The sequence below is a fragment of the Littorina saxatilis genome, linkage group LG10 (assembly GCF_037325665.1).
Source record: "Littorina saxatilis isolate snail1 linkage group LG10, US_GU_Lsax_2.0, whole genome shotgun sequence".
Lineage (NCBI taxonomy): Eukaryota > Metazoa > Mollusca > Gastropoda > Littorinimorpha > Littorinidae > Littorina > Littorina saxatilis.
Window position 1 is genome coordinate 7,047,170 of NC_090254.1, and position 26,433 is coordinate 7,073,602.

Below are 26,433 nucleotides of genomic sequence, written 5' to 3' on the forward strand. Positions count from 1 at the left end.
CTAATTTTGACTGATTACTTCAAATCATGTTAACAATCGTGATATCCTTTAAACAATTAATCTTGTCCGGGGGGGGGGGGGGGGGTGTCCTCCCGGAATGGGATTTGATACTTTATATCGGTCACATGTCAGTCATATAACAGCGTGCAAACACCCCCCAAAGATGGTATGTAATATACGACAGTGAGTGTGCAGGTGACACCAACTGCTTGTTGACAAGCCCACAGCAGGTAAACATGTTATTTTCAGCAACCTTGGGCCCGGTTAACGTCTTGCATTCTTCTTCCCCTTGCTCGTAATTAAGCACATGGGCGCGCCAATGAGGAAACAAACACAAACACACACAAGCAAAACACTTTTGTTTGGAAATACTGATTTAACTATATTTTTGCAACACGAAAATATTTTTGTTGTCAAGATTATGTTATGTCAACTGATCGCTTCGGCTGATATTATATATATTAACAGTGACTGCAATAGATGTAGCAAAGCTCTCTCTCTCTCTCTCTCTCTCTCTCTCTCTCTCTCTCTCTCTCTCTCTCTCTCTCTCTCTCTCTCTCTCTCTCTCTCTCTCTCTCTCTCTCTCTCTCTCTCTCCCTCTCTCTCTCTCACATTTTATTTGTATAAAATATGAAATATTTTGAAAGAAAAGTGTTGAAGTTATTACTTGTTCGCCATGTCTTGTTATCAGAATGTGTATTTATCAGTTTTAGAACGTGTCCATAAGCAGTCTGCTTGTTAACGTTCTTAATGTTGTTACTGTTTAAAACGTGTATACAAGAAAATTAATAAAAACACGCTTAAACCAAATGGTGGTTGAGGGAAGGGGGTGGAGGAGGGAGCATATATAGCAATCCTTATAATTATAAGAAAAATAAAGACATGCATTTTTTTTAAATAATTAAGATTAGCAAAGGTAAAAATACAACCAGATACGGGTAAAATAGAAAGCACACAACATAATTCCCAAAGAAAAAAGAAAATAAAGAACGAAAGTTACAGAAAAAAATGAAGCCATTAGCAAAGAAAAGAAAGCATAGTAGAGCAATCCCCAAAATTAAAAAATTAAAAAAATTAAAAAAGCGAAGTAAGTGACATTGAGCGAAGCCAAAGAATTAGAAGAAAAACCATATAAATAGCAGTCTCCAAAGCAGCAGACACATAGATTTTGAATCATTCTCCCTCCGTGTCGATCCCCCATATCCTTCTGTCGGAAACGAATGACGCTAATCTCGTTGCGATCTTTTTGTGGAACATGTGTTTTAATTGTTTATCGGCATTTTTTTCCTATTCCTGGGTAGCCTTTCTGTACTGATTCGACTCCACTGCGCAGTGTACAGAAATCGTGGCACCGAGGATAGTTCTCTTCTGCTGTTTTACCAAAGCACAAACAACAGAAACAAATCGAAAAGGTAGCGAAGAAAGTAGGACAAAAAGGTGGAGGGATTAGAAAGGGGAAGATGTGCGTTTGTGTGTGGAGGAAGGGGGGGTATATATGTCCGTGTGTATATGAGAGAGAGAGAGAGAGAGAGAGAGAGAGAGAGGCATCTCCAGAAATTGTGTGAGTGTGTGTTTTGTGTTGTTGTTCGTGCTTGTGTGCGTGCGTGAGTGTGTGTGTGAATGTGCGTGTGCGTGTGTGTGTGCAAAGGAAGTAGATACAGTGTTGCAATTCAAACAATGGCAAGGGGGAGGTGAGCAAATCGGTGTTTTTTTCGATTTGTATGTAAGGGGAGGGGATGTTGCATACAAACGCTGGAATTAGAAACGGTAGTATCATGTATTGTCCATTTGTGTAATGAAACGCATTAAGTCAGAGTAAGAGCAATAGTTTCTTTTCTAGGTTTGTTGTATGTGCCGCCGGTGAATGTCTCTATGTATGTTCAGCAATACAGACACCACGTTTGTTGATGTAACTGACTTCTTGAGTAAACGGGCACGCTGCATTTGTAACGCCTTCCCAAACATTACAAAAAACCGGTCAGGAGAAGAAAATATGCCAGTTAATCCGGTTGGAGCCGGGTGCCTGAGTGTACCGGTGTAACACGAAATGTTTACTCCACGAAAAATTTACTCTGGAGTAAATATTTCGTACGAAATTCTTACTCCGACTCCGAGTACACTTTTCGTACGAGAAAAAAACTCCCCAAGGCACGAAAAAAATTACTCCCTCCACGAAATTTTTACTCCCCATTTTTTTTTTACTTCCAGTAAAAATATCGTACGCAAAAATGGGATGCGGGCGAAGGGATAATGCCAATAAGTGATCTCGCGCACACGAATGTCGCGCTACCCTCCTTCCACCCCTTCCACCACCAAGACTAACAGGGGACAAGGGAGTACAAATTTCGTACACCTGGCATGGGAGGTTAAATTGCTCGTGTTGGGGTGAAGTAATTTATTCGTTATTTATTCGTCAGGGGAGTAACATTTGTGTACGAAATGTTTACTCGGAACTCACCTGTCTTGGGGAGTAATTTTCTCGTGCAATGGGGGAGTGCTTTTTTTCGTAAAGGGAGTAACTTTTTCGTACGAAATGTTTACTCCGGAGTAAAAATCTCGTGGGAGTAATTTTCTCGTGTTACACCGGCTTATACAGTCAAGGTCTCTCCTTGTGTTTATTGCCCCGTCGTGCCGACACCTCGCTTGTGACTGTTACACCCCCTTTTAACTCCACCTTTTCATCCCACCCCCTCTCTCCAGGCTTATAATTATCGGTGCAAGAAATGCCACCCCATCCCGATTAGGCTAACAAAATAACGATATACTGTTTGTTTACGATGACACGGCCAAAATAATCATGGTCGTTATAGTTCGGCTCCTTTAAATTTTTTTTAATGTTGTTTGTTGCTTTTTTGCTTCTTTTTGGATTGATTGAAGTTTGATTTGGATTTTAATTTTATTTACACAGACGCATATGACTTTTTTTAGGCCGAAATTCGTGCGAGCTCTGTCCCCTGGGTGTCAGAGAAGTGTAATTTTCCTTGTAAAGTCTGCGAAATAGGGTTTGTCCACTTTATTTTATTTTAAAATAAACATTTTCTCGTTGAGTGACAAGCAAATGTTGTTGCCCCAGGAGAGGAAAAAGGGTCGGTCTGAGAATCCGAAACGTTTTTTTTATTTTTATTTTTTTTATGACAAACGACGTCGACTGAACGGACCCAGACTTCTCTTCTTGACCCTGTATTCCAAAGAGACATCTCTGACGTCATAAGCGGGAAAAGGTAGAGAAGAGGTCATAATACGAAACACCACGTCACGTACAACCTTGCGTCACATCTCCCAGTAACTGACAAAAAGAATATCGAAAAATAGTCTGTTTCGGTGACTTTGCCATATCAGTAGAAGAAAATCAATCCTAAGGTCACCGCCAGGCCATGTGCATGTATGGGTGTCGGTGGATGTCTTTAACTTCTGTCTCTCCGCCCCTCTCTCCGCCCCCTCTCCGCCCCATCTCCCTCCCCTCTCCCTCCCTCTCCGCCCCCTCTCCCTCCCTCTCTCCTACTTCTTTCTCTGCTGGTGCTATGTGATACAGTAGCAGACGAAAGGTTATGTCAGCATAAGAACTGGAATGTCATTCCGCCAGGTTCGAGACCTTGACTTGTGCACAACCCCCTCGTGAAAAGTGTAGATAAATTACACCGAGTGTAAGGTCACAGCTACAGATTTTACACCGCTATCAAGTGTCGTATTGCTGTTAAAGGGACCTTGCATTTCTGTGCACAACCCACTGTAGTTACTACCGGCACGGTTGGCCTTGTGGTAAGGCGTCCGCCCCGTGATCGGGAGGTCGTGGGTTCGAACCCCGGCCGGGTCATACCTAAGACTTTAAAATTGGCAATCTAGTGGCTGCTCCGCCTGGCGTCTGGCATTATGGGGTTAGTGCTAGGACTGGTTGGTCCGGTGTCAGAATAATGTGACTGGGTGAGACATGAAGCCTGTGCTGCGACTTCTGTCTTGTGTGTGGCGCACGTTATATGTCAATGCAGCACCGCCCTGATATGGCCCTTCGTGGTACATGGTCGGCTGGGCGTTAAGCCGCAAACAAACAAACAAACACTGTAGTTACTGGTGACAAATGCAGATAAAGAACACAGAAAGTTAAGGTCACAGCTACAGGCTTTACACCACTATCAAGTCTTCTATTGCTGTTAAAGGGACCTTGCATTTCTCTCACAACCCACTGGTGAGCAATGCAGATACATAACACAGAGAGTAACGTGCTGTTCACATGGCAGATTTGCAATCAACTTGTGACCAACTTTAGTCGTTTAAAAATCGCTCTCGAGTCATTGAGGCCGAGTCGGCGAAAAGTCTGCCACACGAACAGCCCCAGCGATTTATAAACGACTCGTGCCAGACTCGTCAGCGACTCCAAAACTCAGTTGAGCAGTCAGTCTGGCAGTGCCCGACTTTGTGCAGACTTTTCTTATCGCGCTCACTGATTGGTTAGCTCTAGCCCTCCCTTTCTCCGGAAAACAACGAGGACGTCCGGACAATCCCGAAAGGCCAAGTCTGGCGAGTCTGTGCTGTTCACATGGGCAGCGATTTTGATTTGACTTGCCGCCGACTAAAATCGCTTGAAAGTTGGTCACACGTTGGTTGCTTCGTTGATTCGTTGATGACACAACCATTTGTCGAGGGTAGCGTAGGCACCCGGTCTGCTCCCCGCCTAAAAAAGGCCAGTGCCGTTCCGTCTTCGAGGGACTGCGTGGGTTTCATTTCGGAGTTTTCCTTCTCCTAGACGAGTTTCCTTCCATGGATGATGAGCCTCCTCTACCCTCGTTTTGATTTCAGAGTGGTCTTCTCTTAGGATAGCTGCCTGCCAGGGTTGACGAGCCTATCCTGCCCGGCTATTTGACCCATAGCTGGAGGTTGGTTCGTGGGCACCTGGGCGTTTCCACACACCGGTGGGCCCGCATGCCGCACGTCTAGGGGCCAACCTCCTCCGAGTCCTTGTAGTCTAGCCTGGGGCCTTGCGGTACCCAGTTTACGCCTGTCGCCGCGATGGAGGCACTACATAGGGCTTGTTGTGGAGAGGTTATTGTCTTTTCGCATTGTCCTAAAAAGGACAGACGGTGCTAGCCAGCGGTGAGGGCTGAAAGCGAGAAGTGACAAGCACAAGAAACTTCGCCAACACATTAGACACGTCACACAACCGTTTGGCAGGCACAAGTTGGTTGCAAGTCTGCCATGTGAATAGCACTTGAGGTCACAGCTACAGGCTTTACACCACTATCAAGTGTCGTATTGTTGTTGACGGGCCGCCCGAGCGGCTCGTCTTATGGCGTCGGGTAAGTAGCTTGCAGGTGGAGAAATGTTTGTTCATGGGGGATTTCTGTGACGTATGTGAGGTGGTGACAGGAAGTCGCCGTTGGTCTCGGCAAAGAAACTACAATGCAGTGTGTGGTCTCGGTGAGACTGAAAGACAGAGAGCGACAGATACACACAGTGATTCAAGGCGCCCAACTCTAGTAAAGTTGTCGTAGCACGTCCGTCTATGGCCAAAGTGATCCGGGTTCGATTCCCGGCATGGGCTGTCTATTTTTGTTTTTTTAATTCTTGTTTACTATTGTTTATTATTAACATTTTAATGTTTTATTATACTCTAATAATTTTTTTAATTGTGTAAAATAAATAAATAATTTTTATTTTTTTATTTTTTTTTTTAATCCAAGTGATCCGGGTGGAAAGCGATTCGTCTATGGCCAAAGTGATCCGGGTTCGATTCCCGGCATGGGCGGTCTATATATATATATTTTTTTTTTTAATTCTTGTTTACTATTGTTTATTATGAACGTTTTAATGTTTCATTTTACTCTAATAATTTTTTTAATTGTGTAAAATAAATAAAAAAAAATTTATTTTTTTAAATCCACGTGCACAAGACAAAAACTTTCATACTGGGGGAGCGAGCCAGTCTGAAGAGTACTCGGGTCCAGCGCCAGCGTTTTATTATAAGAACTTGGAGTGATTGCGAATGTGCGCGTTTCTCGTGAGTGCTTTCGAAGTTTTGTAATTTGATTTTCCCCAGCGAGTGTTCTTTGGAGGGCAGTAGACTGTGATTGCTGGTGCATGTTTTTATTTTTGTTTTTCGTTCTTTGTTTCCGTTTGTAGTCTGTGGTCAAATACCTCACAATGTGCTCAAACAAATCACAGGCACAGGAAATGAACAAGAAGAAGTGTGTCACAAGAATTTGAATTCTAACAAAAACATGTGTATGAGTTCATAGACTACCACTGTCGAACCCTTCACTGTACAATGTAAATGTGTACAAAATATAGTCGTCAGTTTGGGAGACATTGTAGAGCACAGGTGAACTTTATCACAAACGGACAACACAAAAAGTACTTTCTTTTCAAACTTGAAAGTTTGTTGTCTATTTTTACCAGGGTCTTTCAAACAAACAATAACATGTGTATTTTTTATGTGAAAAAATTCATCTATTTTAACATTGTTGTACTTAAAATCTTAACATCTGCTAACAATTTGCGTATGAATATTTTTTATTCCTGCACTAGAAGGGAAGAAATCAACCTGTGGAAGACGTGCTGTGGTTTGTCTCCCTTCCTTCGAAACCGAAACCGAAACCGTCTGTAACGCTTACAGGGCCTCATAGATATCAGAGTCAAATCTCTCTTCAACCCCCCCCCCCCCCCCCCCGCCCCCGACACCTCCACGCATTCAGCGTAACGGCTTGTACGGCGTGTTACTTCAACATAATATGATAATAATAATAATAACTTCAACAAGTATTTTTTGGAAAAAAAATAACCTTAACAAGGCCTCAACACAACAGCGCTTCCTGGAATTGCTGTTACCGGGAAATGTACTGGGTCAAAGGTCCGCCTGACTCGAAAATTTACTGGGGAAAAGACAGTGACTGCAAAAAATCGTGTACTTCATGATTGGTACAATGGCCAACACAAATGTTGTCGGATCAAGTCTACTTCCATTCTTTAGATGGTATATGTTTTTTCAAAGAAATAGTCTTTTACATTGACTACTGCCCTCCCAGGAAACCTGGCCACATCCTCAACAAAGTCAGCCAGAGCTTCGTTTAAGTGTGACAATGGGTCATATATTGGTGCTACATTACTAGTATTCAAATGTGTATTCATGGCAACAGCATTTTGCCAATTACAACAGTTTCACTAACACTGTATTCTTTCTTGCTTTATTATTTTGTGACTCAGTGATAATTTTAAATAAAGTTATTTGCATCATACACTTTGATTTCATTCATTTCTATTTATAACTACTTTTACTACTTTCCCTTCTACACTGTGACATGCCACTGTATGACGCTCATTCAGACCAAAAACAATACCATTCCTACCTGTTGCAACGTCTATCGCTCGCTCTGTCTTTTGGTTCCTTGGTTGATCGATCGGTTTCTTGGTGGAAAACATATTTCTGTCACCAATACCAGTATTATTGCATCACTTCCATAAAGGTAGAGTAGCCTTCTTCCTTTCTGTTAAGCCAATAGGTCTTATTCATTATTGAGCTCTTATTCATAATTGCATTACTTTCACAACAATCTTCTTCCTTGATATTGCGATAGTTGTTATCTCCCATTTATGTACAAACGCCGAAAAGACAATTTAACAGGACACATCAACACTATTATTTTGTTTACCTGTCGCTCGCTCTGTCTTTTGGTTCCTTTGTTGATCGATCGGTTTCTTGGTGCAAAACATATTTCTGTCACCAATACCAGTATTATTGCATCACTTCCATAAAGGTAGAGTAGCCTTCTTCCTTTCTGTTAAGCCAATAGGTCTTATTCATTATTGAGCTCTTATTCATTATTGCATTACTTTCACAACAATCTTCTTCCTTGATATTGCGATAGTTGTTATCTCCCATTTATGTACAAACGCCGAAAAGACAATTTAACAGGACACATCAACACTATTATTTTGTTTACCTGTACCAACAGGTGTACAACTTCCTGTTTCTTTGATATTGTCAATGTTTCGGCCCGTGTTGATCCTGGGATCAACTGAATTTCTTGTTCTTCTTCTTCTGCGTTCGATGTTGATGGCCGTGCTAAATCCTCAGACCAGTGGCTGCCAGGAAGTCCGCAGTCGTATTGTTGTTAAAGTACCGTGCATTTCTGTGGTGTCTGTCCAGGCTGTTACAAAGGATAAAAGTATCCCTTCACTTTGACACATACAAAAACTCAATACCGTGGGTGCTTGCTGTGCAGAATGGGATTTCGTGTGTGTGTGTGTGTGTGTGTGTGTGTGTGTGTGTGTGTGTGTGTGTGTGTGTGTGTGGAGGAGTTCATTTGTTAAAGGCCACTAGTGGCTCATGTAAACTATTATGTACACCGGCACAAACCCCTCCAAGAATGTGCGTGCTTTAAGGGGATCCTGCTACTGTTTTACAACTCTCAGAACAGCCTGGTTGCGTTTGAACACAGAGGGGTTTTCTTGCTGAAGTAATTGCCTGTCACCTGCATCAGTCTCCGAAATTATTTAGATTACAACAGCTAATACTCAAACAAATCCTTTATTTTGGTGTTCAACAAACGAACTAACAGACGAGCACCATATAAGCGATCTTTCCACACTTGTAAAGACGGGATTCAGAATTCCGTTGTTCTTAAAGTGGAGAGAGAGAGAGAGAGAGAGAGAGAGAGAGAGAGAGAGAGAGAGAGAGAGAGAGAGAGAGAGAGAGAGAGAGAGAGAGAGAGAGTGTGTGTGTGTGTGTGCGTGTGTGTGTGTGTGTATGTGTGTGTGTGTGTGTGTTTATTTTGCACTGTCAGAGAGAGAGAGACACACACACACACACACACACACACACACACACACACACACACACACACGAAACACACACACACACACACATACACATACATACATACATACACATACATACACATACATACACATACATACACATACATACACATACATACATACATACATACATACATACATACATACATACATACATACATACATACATATAGAGGGGGAGAGAGAGAGAGAAAGACAGATATACAGACAGACAGGCAAAGACAGAAACCTATACATGTGTATGGGACAACTAGCTCGAACGCTTGCATCACAAAAACCTGCACGCATTGACACCCCTCAAACAACCACCCCAGGTTAATCCTTCACCGTGACAGATGCGGTGAATATTTTACAGCGTTTTGATTTCCAACCTCATTCTTTTTACACCCTGTGCGTCACATGACACAGTTTGTTTTTTTGTTTGTTTGCTTAACGCCCAGCCGACCACGAAGGGCCATATCAGGGCGGTGCTGCTTTGACATATAACGTGCGCCACACACAAGACAGAAGTCGCAGCACAGGCTTCATGTCTCACCCAGTCACATTATTCTGACACCGGACCAACCAGTCCTAGCACTAACCCCATAATGCCAGACGCCAGGCGGAGCAGCCACTAGATTGCCAATTTTAACGTCTTAGGTATGACCCGGCCGGGGTTCGAACCCACGACCTCCCGATCACGGGGTGGACGCCTTACCACTAGGCCAACCGACCTGACACAGTGCGCGTGCACATGATTAGAACGTTCAGGTGCGCTTGAAGGTCACGCGTGAGGGGAAGGGGGGGGGGGGGGGGGGGGGGTGTCAGTAAGTCATTAGTTGCAATGATGGGCAAATATTGGGCGCATTTTAAAGGATCACCTCTTATCAATACTGACTGCAACGCAATCCCAGTTCATGTTTTCGTTGGCCCCAAATGACGCATGAGACTTGTGTATGCAAAATGCTGATGTCAAATCATTGAAGGAGAAGAAGAAGAAGAAGACGAAGAAGAAGAAGAAAGCTATTTTTATTAAGAAGAAGAAAGCTATTTTTATTGAAAATACGAATATTTTGATGACTAGAATTTCAAGTCAAATTATGCCTTTGGCCACAATGTTCCTTATGTGGCAGTTCGCTCAGTCTGCAGACGTTGGTAACTTGTAATTGCTTCCTGGAATGTGATAAACTAAACTGGAATACTACCCTTTCTGTCTTTGTCGGAGAACATGATTATAAGCTTACCGTGATTTTGCGCACCACTCCGTAGTTGACACGTCGCCGACACTGTTAGATCGGCGTTGTCATTTATACGTTTCTAGTTCTAGTTTGTCGGGGCGGACAATGACGTGAGTGCTGGCGCTATTTCTATTTATGGCAACAAGACGTTTGTCTGGGTCACTGTGACATTTCGACGCCCTGTTAGCTTATTTCTCACCAGTTTCCGCCTTATTTATCTTTTTCTTTTCTTTTTTATCGCTCCATTTTTTCTCCGTTTTTAGCCTGTCTCCAACTGTCCTTCAATTTGAAGTGTCGTGTTTTCTTGTGTAAAGTCTGTGCATGCATATGCTGAGACATCCTGTTCCAAATTGCGGCTCCTGTTATTTGAGGTAACAGACTTTACATGTAAAGAATGAGCTGTTCGGGCTGTGATAATCAATAAACGGGCAGCTGTACTATTACGTCTATTACATTTATACAGCAATGTGTATGAGAAAAGGACAAACGAAAGAGTTTATAACCCCCGGCGGGTTAGGGGGAAGAATTTACCCGATGCTCCCCAGCATGTCGTAAGAGGCGACTAACGGATTCTGTTTCTCCTTTTACCCTTGTTAAGTGTTTCTTGTATAGAATAATAGTCAATGTTTGTAAAGATTTTAGTCAAGCAGTATGTAAGAAATGTTAAGTCCTTTGTACTGGAAACTTGCATTCTCCCAGTAAGGTCATATATTGTACTACGTTGCAAGCCCCTGGAGCAATTTTTTGATTAGTGCTTTTGTGAACAAGAAACAATTAACAAGTGGCTCTATCCCATCTCCCCTCCCTTTCCCCGTCGCGATATAACCTTGAACGGTTGAAAACGACGTTAAACACCAAATAAAGACAGAAAGAAAGAAAGAGTTTATAAATAGATATGCAGTGCACCTGAAAATGTAACAAATCGAACACCATCCCCGATTATACCAGATCTTAAATGTAATAATCAAAAGGAAATTAAACAAATGAGGCGACGCCCTAATGAACGACTAGGCGTAAAAACTAATGTCTTATTCTCCTTTGCTTAGAAGTAATTTGTGCTTTGATGACAAGTCACGAATAAACTAATCGAATGCATGCGACTCAGAAAGGGGGAAACAAGCAAATAAGCAAGCCTGATATGGACGTATAGAGACGGACAGACAGACAAGGTGTAATGTGCAGTGAACTTTAAGGGACATTTTCACAGAAAATTATTAACTAATTAGTAGTAAACATCGCGTCTCGAAGACCTTTTTAGGTCGAAGCGTTTGGTAGCAATTGGGTATTGCTGTGTTCCTTTACTTCCAATTGTAGAACTAGTAACTGAGCTAACAAGAAAGGCAGACAGAAAAATACCAAGAATATGAATAGAAGACACAGAAAAACATGTAGCAACAATATTTGCATAATCATTGACAAGTACATTGCAATCACAGACAGGATGGGGAAAATCCAATATCTGCGCAAGCACACAATCATTACAACAAAATCAGTGAATATATAGCGCCCACTGTGTTAAACTGTGAATGCACTCCAGTCACGATCGATCCCTGAAAGATGATTGGTCGACGAGAGTGCAACGAACTCTTTTTGAAGGTTACACCACGGTCGACAAAAATCGAAGGACACGAAAAAAAGGGAATGGGGTGGAGTGTATAAATGTGAAACATCGGGCTTTTTTAGTATGTGTGTGTGGGTGGGTGGTTGGGGGATACTGGTTGAAGAAGGATGTATCATTGACGTAGACTACTTTCTTTGCCGTTAGATGCAGTGATCGAATCGTGTGGGTGTATGGACGAAAAATCCGAGAGAGAAAAATCTTAAGATAAACTCTCTGTGTGTGTGTGTGTGTGTGTGTGTGTGTGTGTGTGTGTGTGTGTGTGTGTGTCTGTGTGTGTGTATGTCTGTGACTGTGTGTGTGTGTGTGTGATTTATTGTGTTTATTTGACCGTGGCAAAGACCGGTCGGGACCGGGTCACCATAGTTGGGATCACAGACGGGCCTGTCTGTAAGTTCAGAAAGGGGAGCAGACAGGAATGAGGAACAATCGCAACCTGCGGGGGAGGGGGGGGGGCTGCAGAGGATGGAGGGAGAGAGATGTACAGAGAGAGAGAGAGGGGTGTGTGTGTGCTATATGTGTGTGTGTGAGGGAGAGAGAGAGAGAGAGAGAGAGAGAGAGAGAGAGAGAGAGAGAGAGAGAGAGAGAGAGATTCCTGAAAGGAGAATTAGTGTTTCTGTCAATGCACGCCCGTTGTGCTCCATGGACTGAAGGTAAAAACTAGATTTGTCTCTTTTCACCAACGAACATTAAAAAAAGAACACGAAATCAATGATCACACAAGTCTGTCCCTTTTGCGAACATGGACATGCTGACATTTTGACTGCGTACCGTAGTAATAATTGACTCCTAACTACAGACGTCGACCGCTTGACTCTACTACGAGTATTGACTCCTGCTAACAAACACAGACTCTCTTCAAACATTAACTCCCACCTACATACATTGATTTCTGACTACAGCATTGTGTTGGACCAGTAATGTTTAGTCAAACATTAACTCCCACCTACATACATTGATGTCTGACTACAGCATTGTGTTGGACCAGTAATGTTTAGTCCAACATTAACTCCCACCTACATACATTGATTTGTGACTACAGCATTGTGTTGGACCAGTAATGTTTAGTCCAACATTAACTCCCACCTACATACATTGATTTCTGACTACAGCATTGTGTTGGACCAGTAATGTTTAGTCCAACATTAACTCCCTCCTACATACATTGATTTGTGACTACAGCATTGTGTTGGACCAGTAATGTTTAGTCCAACATTAACTCCCTCCTACATACATTGATTTGTGACTACAGCATTGTGTTGGACCAGTAATGTTTAGTCCAACATTAACTCCCACCTACATACATTGATTTGTGACTACAGCATTGTGTTGGACCAGTAATGTTTAGTCCAACATTAACTCCCACCTACATACATTGATTTCTGACTACAGCATTGTGTTGGACCAGCAATGTTTAGTCCAACATTAACTCCCACCTACATACATTGATTTCTGACTACAGCATTGTGTTGGACCAGTAATGTTTAGTCCAACATTAACTCCCACCTACATACATTGATTTCTGACTACAGCATTGTGTTGGACCAGTAATGTTTAGTCCAACATTAACTCCCACCTACATACATTGATGTCTGACTACAGCATTGTGTTGGACCAGTAATGTTTAGTCCAACATTAACTCCCACCTACATACATTGATTTGTGACTACAGCATTGTGTTGGACCAGCAATGTTTAGTCCAACATCAAGCGGAATGACCATCTTCCACGTGTGTTTTTTATTTTGTGTTTTTTGTGACATTTCTTTGTCCTGTGTGTGCAGTGCTCCGGAGAGCAGCGATGAAAAGTGGGTCATCGTGACCCAGTTTCTCCCAGAGCTATCTCGGCCAGCCCAGGACTCGGAAGCCGAGTCTGAAGCCGACGATACCGACGACGATGATGCTAACGACGACTACCGAGAAAAGAGGAAAGAGGACGGCGATTATGACGAGGAAACGAAGTCCTGGTGCACTATTGTGTGAAGAGAGGCTTGGATTGTGATTGGGTGGCGTGTGTGTGTCACACAGAAAAAGAGACAGAGAGAGAGAAAGAGATGATGATGATGATGATGATGATGATGATGATGATGATGGAACTTCATTTTGCAAGGGAAGAGGTCTGAGGCAATACGCCTTTTCTTACATGTCCTTACATCTAATACAAAGAGAAAGAGAGAGAAACTGAAACTGAAATTTATTTTTTGAGGGTGACAGAATAAGAAAGAGACAGACAGACAGACAGACAGACAGAGAGAGAGAGAGAGAGAGAGATAAAGAGAGAGAGAGAGAGAGAGAGAGAGAGAGAGAGAGAGAGAGAGAGAGAGAGAGAGTTAAAAGATTAAGTACGTACTACAAATTAAACAGAATAAAGAGGAGGTTTGAAGAGGGAATGAGAGAAGTACAATGATAACGACGGATGAAGAGATGCAGCTGAACATTATTTTTCTTACTTTTGCCTGGGATTGGAAAGAGTGATATATTCAAATATTACGTGATAGATGTTCATTTTGGAGGGTTATTATACAGGGTAAGCATTCACATGTGCATTTTACACCCCACCCTCTCAAGCGGTGAAGGCCTCTTTGGTTACATTAAAGGCATATGTACGCGCTCCCGTGTTTACAAAGTGTAGTTTGCCCATAATCGATGTCAAACGCACCATAAGACCATATAATGACGATATGTCACCATGCGCGGACCATAATACATGCATTACAGCTTGTTCTAGCCTCTGAAAAAGTGAGGATGTCAACAAAGCCGCGGTGTTAGCTCCCTTGCATCAACGTTACATGTGTTGCCAAATCTATAAATAGGACGATCCAGATCAAAATGAAAATTAACATATCTCAACATTGAAGGGGTCCTAGACCACAATATTTTGCAGGGAACTTAATTTAGCATGTCTCCAGCTGTTGGTAAAGCAATTAGCGTGTATAGTCATCGAGTACATATGCCTTTAAGTGTACATACAAATGCTCTGAATGTCATACTCGTGTTAGTACACACATGTACTAAAAGTTACATGCAACTGTCATACACATAACAATCTTCAACTGTGCATACAAATGTTCTGAATGTCATGCTTGTGTAAGTTCGCAAATGCACTATGATTTACATGCAACTGTCACACATAACATTCTTCAAGTGTACATACAAATGATCTGAATTTCATGCTATGTGTAAGTTCGCAAATGCACTATGATTTACATGCAACTGTCGTACGCATAACAAACATACAAGCGTACATAGATACGCATTCTTCCACTTACAAGGGCTTTTGCCCACTCTCTGAATTTGCACAAAATAAGAGAGAGTGCCATACAATTACAAGTGATTATGTATATACCCATATATGAAATGCATGTTTAACTGTTAGTGAAAATGCAAAATAGCCAACTGATTAGACTTATGAAAACAAAACAAAGAAACATTCAACCAAACAAAGTTACAAAACTTTCTGATTTTTGAGTCACTTGAGAAAAAGTGACTCTATGTAATCGGTCAGTGTTAGTCTGTCCGGCCGGCCGTCCGGCCGGCCGTCCGTAGACACCACCTTAACGTTGCACTTTTCTCGGAAACTATCAAAGCGATCGGGCTCATATTTTGTTTAGTCGTGACCTCCAATGACCTCTACACTTTAACGATGGTTTCGTTGACCTTTGACCTTTTTCAAGGTCACAGGTCAGCGTCAAAGGAAAAATTAGACATTTTATATCTTTGACAAAGTTCATCGGATGTGATTGAAACTTTGTAGGATTATTCTTTACATCAAAGTATTTACATCTGTAGCCTTTTACGAACGTTATCAGAAAAACAAGGGAGATAACTAGCCTTTTCTGTTCGGCAACACACAACTTAACGTTGGGCTTTTCTCGGAAACTATAAAAGTGACCGGGCTCAAATTTTATGTGAACGTGACTCATTGTGTTGTGAATAGCAATTTCTTCCTGTCCATCTGATGCCTCATATAATATTCAGAACTGCGAAAGTGACTCGATCGAGCGTTTGCTCTTCTTGTTAAATTTAAAAACAAAGAAGAAAACGATGGATGAAGTCAGAGAGCTGTGTTCAACACGCAAGACTTGCTAGGCAGTTACCATTGACAGCATGTAGGGGCGTAGATGTCAAATAAATTGGGTGCATTTGAATTTCACGCATTTGAAAAATGTTTTCGTCTTCCCGCATTTGATTTTCCCGCATTTGGTGGTTTGAATTTCACGCATGTGAGCTTTTGAAAGTCACGCATGTGAGCTTTTGAAAGTCACGCATGTGAGCTTTTGAAAATCACGCATGTAGTGTATGCGTTGGGGTGTGTGTATATGAGATCGAGTTGCTCGTGACCGATGATTGTGCTCATTTGAGTAAATCGGGTCCTTGAAGTCGAGACTTGTTTTCAATCGCGCTGGACATCCACGTATCGAACAATGTCTTTGATTTCTTGGTTTCACGGTCCTTGACGTTTTAACTCCCACGGCTGAGAATTGCCGGATTTCCCCTGTTGGTTGTTGTTATCGTGATGCTCGTCTCTTGCTGTGCCATGGCGAAATGAGCCGTGTAGTTGAACTGAATTGTGATTTGTGAGTTGTGAGCGAACCGTCGTGACGTATAAACTCCCACGGATTTCCCATGTATTCGTGTCTTGCTGAATTGTGATTTGTATTCACGCGTCTATACACGGGACTCACTCACGAACACACCGATGCAGGGGGGATACGTGCATGCGTGTGCATGCGTGTGCGTGAAATTCAAATGACAAGTAAGGAGAGATTTTAACTGGAAACCTGCGTGAAATTCATGTGTTAAGAAATGCGAGAAATTCATAGCGTGAAATTCAAAAGTGCGTGAAATTCAGTTGCACCGAATAAATTATTGCCTATAGCTCAACACGCAGCATGTAGGGGCCAAGATGTCAAATTGCCTTTAGTACAACACGCAAGGCCTGGTAGGCAGTTACCATTGCCAGCATGTATGTGTCAAATTGCCTGTGCTTGTGCTCCCCTTCCTCGCTTTGTAATTATGCAAGCACGATATGTTTTTTCGTTTGTTTGTTTCGTTGTGTTTCGGGAAATACAGCGTAAATTAATATACTGGTAGCGGTATACCTTTGTGCCTTGATTTTGTTTTGTGATTATGACTACACAATTAATCATGCTTATGTTTTGTTTTGTTTTGTTTCATATAATCTGTTTTTCATGCTGATGCTTTTTGTGCTGATTCAATAAATCATGTTTACGGACAAGCTGGGCCATCATTTGTTGTTGCTGTGTGGTTAATGTGAAACACCGGTTGAGGTTGGTGTGACCTTGTTGTCACAGGTATGAGTAGGTTTCTTTTGGTTTTTACCTCGCAATATCTCTCTCTCTGTGTCTCTCTCCCTCCCTCTCTCTCCCCCCCTCCCTCTCTATCCCCCCTCTCTCTCTCCCATCTCTCTCCCTCCCTCTCACTCCCTCCCCCCTCTCTCTCTCACTCCCTTTCTCTCTCCCTCCCTCTCTCTCTCTCATTCTCTCTCTCTCTCTGTCTCTGTCTCTCTCTCCCTCTGTCTCCCTCCCTCTCTCTCTCCCTCCCTCTCTATTTTCTCTCTCTCTCCCTCTCTCTCTCTCTCTCTCTCTCTCATTCTCCCTCTCTACCTCTCTGTCTCTCTCCCCCCCTCTCTCTCCCTCCCAATCCCTCCCTCTCTATCCCCCTCTCTCTCCCTCCCTCTCTTTCTCTCTCCCTTCCTCTCTCTCTCTCTCTCCCTTTCTCTCTCCCCCCCCCTCTGTCTCTCCCTCTCATTCTCTCTCTCCCTCTCTCTCTCTCCCTCTCATTCTCTCTCCCTCTCTCGCCAGTGCCGTAGCACAGCTCCTAAAAGTGGTCCGGCCATAAAAAAAATAACAAGTCGCGTAAGGCGAAAATACAATATTTAGTCAAGTAGCTGTCGAACTCACAGAATGAAACTGAACGCAATGCCATTTTACTCGTAGCATCGTCAGGCCACCGCTCATGGCAAAGGCAGTGAAATTGACAAGAAGAGCGGGGTAGTAGTTGCGCTAAGAAGGATAGCACGCTTTTCTGTACCTCTCTTTGTTTTAACTTTCTGAGCGTGTTTTTAATCCAAACATATCATATCTATATGTTTTTGGAATCAGGAACCGACAAGGAATAAGATGAAAGTGTTTTTAAATTGATTTGGACAAATTAATTTTGATAATAATTTTTATATATTTAATTTTCAGAGCTTGTTTTTAATCCGAATATAACATATTTATATGTTTTTGGAATCAGCAAATGATGGAGAATAAGATAAACGTAAATTTGGATCGTTTTATAAATTTTTATTTTTTTTTACAATTTTCAGATTTTTAAAGGCAGAGTAAGCCTCCCGTAAACCATCACAGATACGGTCAGGCTTTTACACACAGTACAAACACCATTTCATTTAAACACTCACCAATTGAGAACATCCTAGGTGCCCTCCGTAAAGAGCGAGCAATTTTCAAAGAATTTATTTTTGCGTGGTTTATCTTACCCCTGAGCCATCGTGAACCCGTGTGATCCAGTTTTCCCTTTTCACAATGCAGTCGTCATAGTTAGTCATTTGAATGCGACTCGACGTGAGCTTATCTACAATAGCACGTTTTTTTTATGCACGAAACAACGGCTGTGGTTCACAAGAACTCTAGCGATGGCTTTTGACTGTTGAGAGGAACGGCGATTTGCACTGATAAACCGGCCGTCGTCTGCTACGACCCTTGCGTGACCCTGCTTCCGGGCTTTTCTTTTTTTAAACTTTCACAACTTCGAATTGTTCTGATCTTGTCTTGATGAAAAACGAATTCTTTTATGATTAAAGAATGTTTGTGTAACAAGCTGTCAATTTATTATTTAGATTTTAAAAGTTAGGTCTAGCGCAAAAACGAGGCGCCGTTGTTGTTAACGGAACAAGTCTACGAAAATAAATTCTTTGAAAATGTCTCACGCTCGACAGAAAGCAGCCAGGATGTTCCCGTTCGGTGAGCGTTCAAATGGAAGTATGCTTGTACTGTATTTAGACGCTCGGGGAGCTCTGTGATGGTTTACGGGAGGCTTACTGTGCCTTTAATGACCAAAGTCATTAATTAATTTTTAAGCCACCAAGCTGAAATGCAATACCGAAGTCCGGGCTTCGTCAAAGATTACTTGACCAAAATTTCAACCAATTTGGTTGAAAAATGAGGGCGTGACAGTGCCGCCTCAACTTTCACGAAAAGCCGGATATGACGTCATCAAAGACATTTATCAAAAAAATGAAAAAAACGTATGGGGATATCAATCCCAGGAACTCTCATGTCAAATTTCATAAAGATCGGTCCAGTAGTTTGGTCTGAATCGCTCTACACGCACGCACGCACACACACACATACACACACACATACACCACGACCCTCGTTTCGATTCCCCCTCGATGTTAAAATATTTAGTCAAAACTTGACTAAATATAAAAAGGTACTTTTCCCGGGAAACGAAAAACGTGAACTAAGGTAGATAACTCAGATGTCTCTTCAGTGCAAAACGCGATGGCTCAGTGGATCAGTAATGCGTCTCAGTCGGTGCATACGCAGTTTGCCTTTTAGTTTTACTTTAGATTTAGATCTATAGTCTTCACTTGTGAATGTCAATTAGTGACAATTTCTCGCTTAACGCTGTCATTGTGCGATCTAAGTCACGACCCCTCCTTCCTCCTAACACAGCGCTGAAGCTTATGAAGACGATTTTTTTTTTGAAACAAAAAACTGGTCCGGCCATGGCCGGAGTGGCCGGTAGGGCTGCTACGGCCCTGCTCTCTCTCTCTCTCTCTCTCTCTCTCTCTCTCTCTCTCTCTCTCTCTCTCTCTCTCTCTCTCTCTCTCTCTCTCTCTCTCTCTCTCTCTCTCTCTCTGCCTTGGAGAGATATTGATCTTTACAGCACAAGGATGAAGAATGTCAGGCTGACGCCTAATTTGAAATATAAATCTTAACAAAATACTTCTCTATTTATGTACTCAACTGCGGTTAGGGTCTGACATTCACAAAGCAAAAGTAAGTAGACAGAATAGCAGAGAGAGAGAGACAGAGAGAGAGAGACTCAAGACTCAAAATGTTTACTGTCCTCATAAAAACAAGGAAAATTGCCTTACAGTGTCGGGCGATCACAGACATAAAAACATCACATATATGAAGAGAGAGAGAGAGAGAGCGTGCGTGTGTGTGTGTGTGTGTGCAAATTTAAACACTCATCATTGCACTCAGACCAGAAAAGCATCACCAACAGCAACAACAACTAGCCAGTATAAAAACATTTAATCTGACAGCCTAAAAGATCGAAACAGAACACACTGAGACTAGTCAGTCCTGGGTTGACGAACACTTCTGTGTCTCGTTTCAATTTATTAATTAACACATTAATCACACAGGATTTAAGCTTCCTAGTAGAAATACTTTGCCACAGTGCAAAACGGGTCAAAAACTGTTCGTCCACGAATTTGATTGAAAAATGCTGTCGGTAAATGCGGCCGCGCCTTTTTCGGTAACTGACGGATGTGGTGTCGTCAGACATTTCTAGAAAAAAAATGCAGAAAAATACACGTGTATGGATATTATCCAGAACATTTATATGTAACGTTCTACAAAAAATCTGGCCATTATCGCTGTATTAACCACACTGTATACACACACCCTCAAATCTGTCTCGATTCGCATTTTCAAGCAAAACATTCCGTCAATATTTATCAACAGCAACAAGAATAATCATTTGTCAAATGTATCGCACATACGTATACAATACATACAGATTTTGACACGGTCAGGCCGAATTTAACATTGGACTATTATTACAAAGAATCTTATCTCAGTCGACTTCAGTTTTGCGAAAGAAGAAAACGGAGTGAAGGAGTTGTTCCCCTTGGACCGTAAAACGCACCCGAAGACAGGGAAGGTCTCTCCACAAACATGGTGCAGAAAGCCAGCGCCACCCAGATCTGCTCAGCGAAAGGTATGAATGACGTTCACCATGTTCTCACCACTTTGCAGTCACACTCTTCGGGGGAAAAAAACACGACTCATTTCGGCTCACCGAATGGCGGGGTAAAAACGGTCATACACGTAAAATCCCACTCGTGTAAAAACATGAGTGAACGTGGGAGTTTCAGCCCATGAACGAAGAAGAGAAGAAGAAGAATAACAAGTCGCGTAAGGCGAAAATACAACATTTAGTCAAGCTCAGTCGAACTCACAGAATGAAACTGAACGCAAAGCATTTTTTCACCAAGACCGTACACTCGTAGCATCGTCTGTCCACCGCTCGTGGCAAAGGCAGTCAAATTAACAATACAGAAAAGCGCGGTAGCGGTTGCGCTGAGGAGGATAGCCCGCTTTTCTATATCTGTTATGTTATGTTATGTTATATCTCTATTCTTTTTAACTCTCTGAACGTGTTTTTAATCCAAACATATCATATCTATATGTTTTTGGAATCAGGAACGGACAAGGAATAAGATGAAATTGTTTTTAAATCGATTTCGGAAATTTTATTTTAATCATAATTTTTATATTTTTAATTTTCAGAGCTTGTTTTTAATCCGAATATAACATAATTATATAGGGCGGGGATGTAGCTCAGTCGGTAGCGCGCTGGATTTGTATCCAGTTGGCTGCTGTCAGCGTGAGTTCGTCCCCACGTTCGGCGAGAGATTTATTTCTCAGAGTCAACTTTGTGTGCAGACTCTCCTCGGTGTCCGAACACCCCCGTGTGTACACGCAAGCACAACTGCGCACGAAAAAGATCCTGTAATCCATGTCAGAGTTCGGTGGGTTATAGAAACACGAAAATACCCAACATGCTTCCTCCGAAAAACGGCGTATGGCTGCCTAAATGGCGGGGTAAAAAACGGTCATACACGTAAGGCGAAATTACTACATTTAGTCAAGCTGTGGAACTCACAGAATGAAACTGAACGCACTGCATTTTTTCACAATGACCGTAGTCCGCTGCTTGTGCAAACCGGAGTGAAACTGACGAGCCTGTTCAGCGCGGTAGTGGTTTCGCTGTGCTGCATTGCACGCTTTTCTGTACCTCTCTTCGTTTTAACTTTCTGAGCGTGTTTTTAATCCAAACATATCATATCTATATGTTTTTGGAATCAGGAACCGACAAGGAATAAGATGAAATTGTTTTTAAATCGATTTCCGAAATTTAATTTTGATCATAATTTTTATATTTTTAATTTTCAGAGCTTGTTTTTAATCCAAATATAACATATTTATATGTTTTTGGAATCAGAAAATGATGAAGAATAAGATGAACGTAAATTTGGATCGTTTTATAAAAAAATTTTTTTTTACAATTTTCAGATTTTTAATGACCACAGTCATTAATTAATTTTTAAGCCACCAAGCTGAACTGCAATACCGAAGTCCGGCCTTCGTCGAAGATTGCTTGGCCAAAATTTCAATCAATTTGATTGAAAAATGAGGGTGTGACAGTGCCGCCTCAACTTTTACAAAAAGCCGAATATGACGTCATTAAAAGTATTTATCGAAAAAAAAGAAGAAAACGTCCGGGGATATCATTCCCAGGAACTCTCATGTCAAATTTCATAAAGATCGGTCCAGTAGTTTGGTCTGAATCGCTCTACACACACACACGCACAGACAGACAGACGGACACACACACACACACACACACACACAACACACACACACACACACACATACACCACACCCTCGTCTCGATTCCCCCTCTATGTTAAAACATTTAGTCAAAACTTGACTAAATGTAACAAAAATCCTATGACTCACCACAGCTAACCGGCAGGGTGTTGATTTGTGGTGTGTGACCATGTGGAGAGATGACCTTACCCTATGTAAAACCAATCTATTATGTTTAAAGCCGGGCCAATCTTAAATGAGATGATGGATCCGAACTGTACAGGGATGATCTCAACATGGTCCGATCTGAGATGGTGAGCCAAATTGTTTTCTCGAGAAGTCTTTGAAGGTTTATGCTTGAATCATGAATGTTCAACCAAGATGTCAGCTCTTCCATGGCTAATTGCAAGTGTTTGTGTGTGTGTGTGTGTTTTTTTGCGCTTTTATGTAATTTTAAATAGCTCGTTTTGATACCAGTAATATGTGGTCGGTAATTCACACTGATCCCATTGAACTATTGACTCAGCTTGTGATCAGAGTTTTACCTTGTGCAATTTTATTTATCTATTTATTTATTTATCTATTTATTCATAGTCTTACCCTGTTCATTGGTTGTTTCATTGATTGATTGATGGATTGATTGATTGAATTATTTATTTATCTATTCATTTAAATTCATTTACTTTTGCACACAGAACTTGTAGCAAGAACATGCATACTAATGTTAAAAACCATTGCGCAGTGACGGCTTTTAATGCCTTCCTCACTTTGACTTGCACCGATGTATTTCGGATCACATTTTCATCTCGATGAAACGACGTATGTATTTATTTGTCTTTGGCTTTACTCAAATTATATATTTTTTCTCTCACCGTTGATATTTTCTTGGCAGAGGGTTCGGACATTCTTGATTTACTGGCATAATTATCATTTTTTTTCCGGGCCATTCCCTGTAATCGCAGTTTCTACTCGGTGTTGTTTAACCTTTGAAAACATAGTTTGGATTTCATTTCATATGTTCTTATTTATTGACGTCCTTGTGCTTTGCATTGCTGGCCAATCGTTTTGATAGTTTTCGTGTGATCGGAATTTCACCTCAATTTTTACGGGGGAATTGAGGGCGACGGGAGATGAAGGGAGGGGGGAAGGGGTTGTTTGGCATATGCTGTCCTCCGCGTTTTGAATTCGTGGCCCCATATTTTCACCTATAATATTGGAACGGAATATTAATACGTTTTTTAAGTTTTTTCTGAGTGGTTTTTTGCTTGACAAAGGATTCAGTTGCATGACCTCTGCTGTCTTTCATCTATACGCTTTGAGGGGCTCACATCCATGAGAGATGGCATAGGACAAATGTCCTGGACAATGCAAAAGCGATAGGACATTTGTCCCGAACAAAACAAAAATGAATAGGACCTTTTTTTTCTCGCAACAAAACGTACACTAACAGCATGGTTTTGTCTGCTTGGAGAGACACATCGTAGCAAATCAAACTACTGTAAATTGGAAAGTACTGACAATTTCCAGATCAAATGAAAGCATAATCGGACAATGACCACTTTGTGACAAAAACAATAGGACATATGTCCTCTTGCATGAAAAATGTATAGGACATTTGGAAAAAATATACGTGTATGTCCGATGTCCGACGTGGATGTGAGGCCCTGCGCTTTGAACTTGTGCCACATCGTTTTATCCTTTCCATCATTGTGGTCGGAGTTTCACCTCTTCTTTTTTTGTATTTTTGAGTTCTGTTTGTTTGTTTTAGATATGCTTATCCTTGTTGATTTGATATTTCATTGCTCTCTATCAATCAATCAATATGAGGTTTATATCGCGCGTATTCCGTGGGTACAGTTCTAAGAGCAGGGATTTTTTTTTTTAATGCAATTTATATCGCGCACATAATATTCAAGGCGCAGGGATTTATTTATGCCGTGTGAGATGGAATTTGTTTTACACAATACATCACGCATTCACATCGGCCAGCAGATCGCAGCCATTTCGGCACATATCCTACTTTTCACGGCCTATTATTCCAAGTCACACGGGTATTTTGGTGGACATTTTTATCTATGCCTATACAATTTTGCCAGGAAAGACCCTTTTGTCCATCGTGGGATCTTTAACGTGCACACCTCAATGTAGTGTACACGAAGGGACCTCGGTTTTTCGTCTCATCCGAAAGACTCTACTAAGCGATAGGCTTGGGTGACCCATACAGACTGTCGTTTAAACTACAGTGGAACCCCTTGTTAAGACCCCGATAAAACTGCGAAAAGCCGGTCTTGAAAGGGAGATCGAGAGAGTCTTCTTCTTCTTCTGCGTTCGTGGGCTGAAACTCCCACGTACACTCGTGTTTTTGCACGAGTGGAATTTTACGTGTATGACCGTTTTTACCCCGCCATGTAGGCAGCCATACGCCGCTTTCGGAGGAAGCATGCTGGGTATTTTCGTGTTTCTATAACCCACCGAACTCTGACATGGATTACAGGATCTTTTCCGTGCGCACTTGGTCTTGTGTTTGCGTGTACACACGAAGGGGGATAAGCCACTAGCAGGTCTGCACATAGAGAGTCATTTCACAGAAGTCATAAACAGAACATCTGAGAAAACAAGGTTTGAAGCAGGAGGGAGTCTTAAATTGGGGGGTCTACCGTCTTACATTGGGGGGGGGGGGGGGGGGGGGGGGTCCCCAGTACTGCCACAAATTAACTTTCGTGTGTGCTCGGGGTTTCACCTTGACGATACGATTTTTTCCATATGTTTATTTTTGGTTAATTGCAGATAAAATAGTCGACCCCCCACTAACCTTTGAATTGCTAGCACATCCTGAACAAGAAGAACGAAATTAAGAAGAACAATTACTGAGTGATCGGCAGTTCAACTTAATGATTTTTTTTAACATTTTTGTTTCTGTTTATAGTTGAGTTTAGTTTAATTTAAGTATAGATTTGTCCCTGAGCGCATGATTTGGATGATTTTAGCTGACCTTTACATGGGCCTTAAATTGCTATCACACCTGTTTACTTACCCCGTGTGATCGGAGTTTCACCCTGATGTTGTTGGTTGCTTTTTGATTTCATCTCATCAGGGACGGCTCCAACTGTTGTAGCAAAGGACAAATCACCATCTGTCGTCGGAGCTGTTTGTCAGAAGGTTGTATTTTTGTAGGTCCTAGGCATTGTTCATATATATAGCTGCATATAATTATTTTGCTATTTTACGTCGTCGGTGAGATACAACTTTGTTTTTGCTGTTACCGTCGGTTTTTTTGGTGGCCTTATATGGTTAAATGCAATTGTTGTTGTTGTTGATTTGTGTGTGTGTGTGGAGTTTTTTTTTGCTGTCTGCGTTGCGTTGCGTTGCGTTGTGTTGCGTTGTGTTGTGTTGTGTTGTGTTGTGTTGTGTTGTGTTGAATGTTCTAATAATTCACATGCCTTGCTTTGTAAAAATCTTGCTGTGTGTTAGTGAGTGTGTGTGTGTGTGTGTGTGTGTGTGTGTGTGTGTGTGTGTGTGTGTGTGTGTGTGTGTGTGTGTGTGTGTGTGTTTTGTCTATCTGTCTCTCTGTCTGAAGGTGTTCTAGTGTTTTTTTAAGCTTTATTTGCTTATATATTTATAAAACAATATATGTCAATAATGTTCAGATCTCTGCACCGCCCAGAATGTTAATCCGGAGAGTGTGTGACGGGACCTTGCGCAACCAGAACTCTGTCTCGGGTTCAACACGTGCGCTCTGGGGAGCAATTAATGTTGACTTTTACTTCCTCGCGGATAGGGGGGACTCGGGGCAGACCATTTTTATGGGCTTCTTTCTCGCGAGTGACGCAAAAAGAAAATTGACTGGGGAGAAGAAAATAAACCAAGAAAAAGAAAAAAAATGTGTTTCCACTACGCTGTTCGAACGGGACAGGTGGTATTTGCTCGAGGCTGGATGATATAATGAGCTTTTGCGGGCACATATTACACGCACGTACGCACACATGCACGCACGCAATGGAAATGATCATACTCGTTGAAAATGGCCTACCTCTGTGCAGACAGATAAACAGATAGACACACGCACAGTCAAAAGAGATAAAGATTGTCTTTGTGTTTGTCTGTCTGTCTGTTTTTCTGTCTGACTGTCTGTCTATCTGTACTCACACACAC

At 41.8% G+C, this 26,433-nt stretch overlaps 1 protein-coding gene across 1 annotated transcript in view; it reads left to right on the forward strand.

The window, feature by feature from the left end:
• The window catches only part of LOC138978061 (protein will die slowly-like), a 45,037-nt gene extending 28,147 nt beyond the window's left edge, over nt 1-16,890 (forward strand). Inside the window, exon 12 of the mRNA XM_070350689.1 lies at nt 13,426-16,890. Coding sequence (XP_070206790.1) covers nt 13,426-13,624 — 199 coding nt within the window. The 3' untranslated portion in view covers nt 13,625-16,890. The remainder of the gene's footprint in view (nt 1-13,425) is intronic.
• Nucleotides 16,891-26,433: the final 9,543 nt, after the last annotated feature.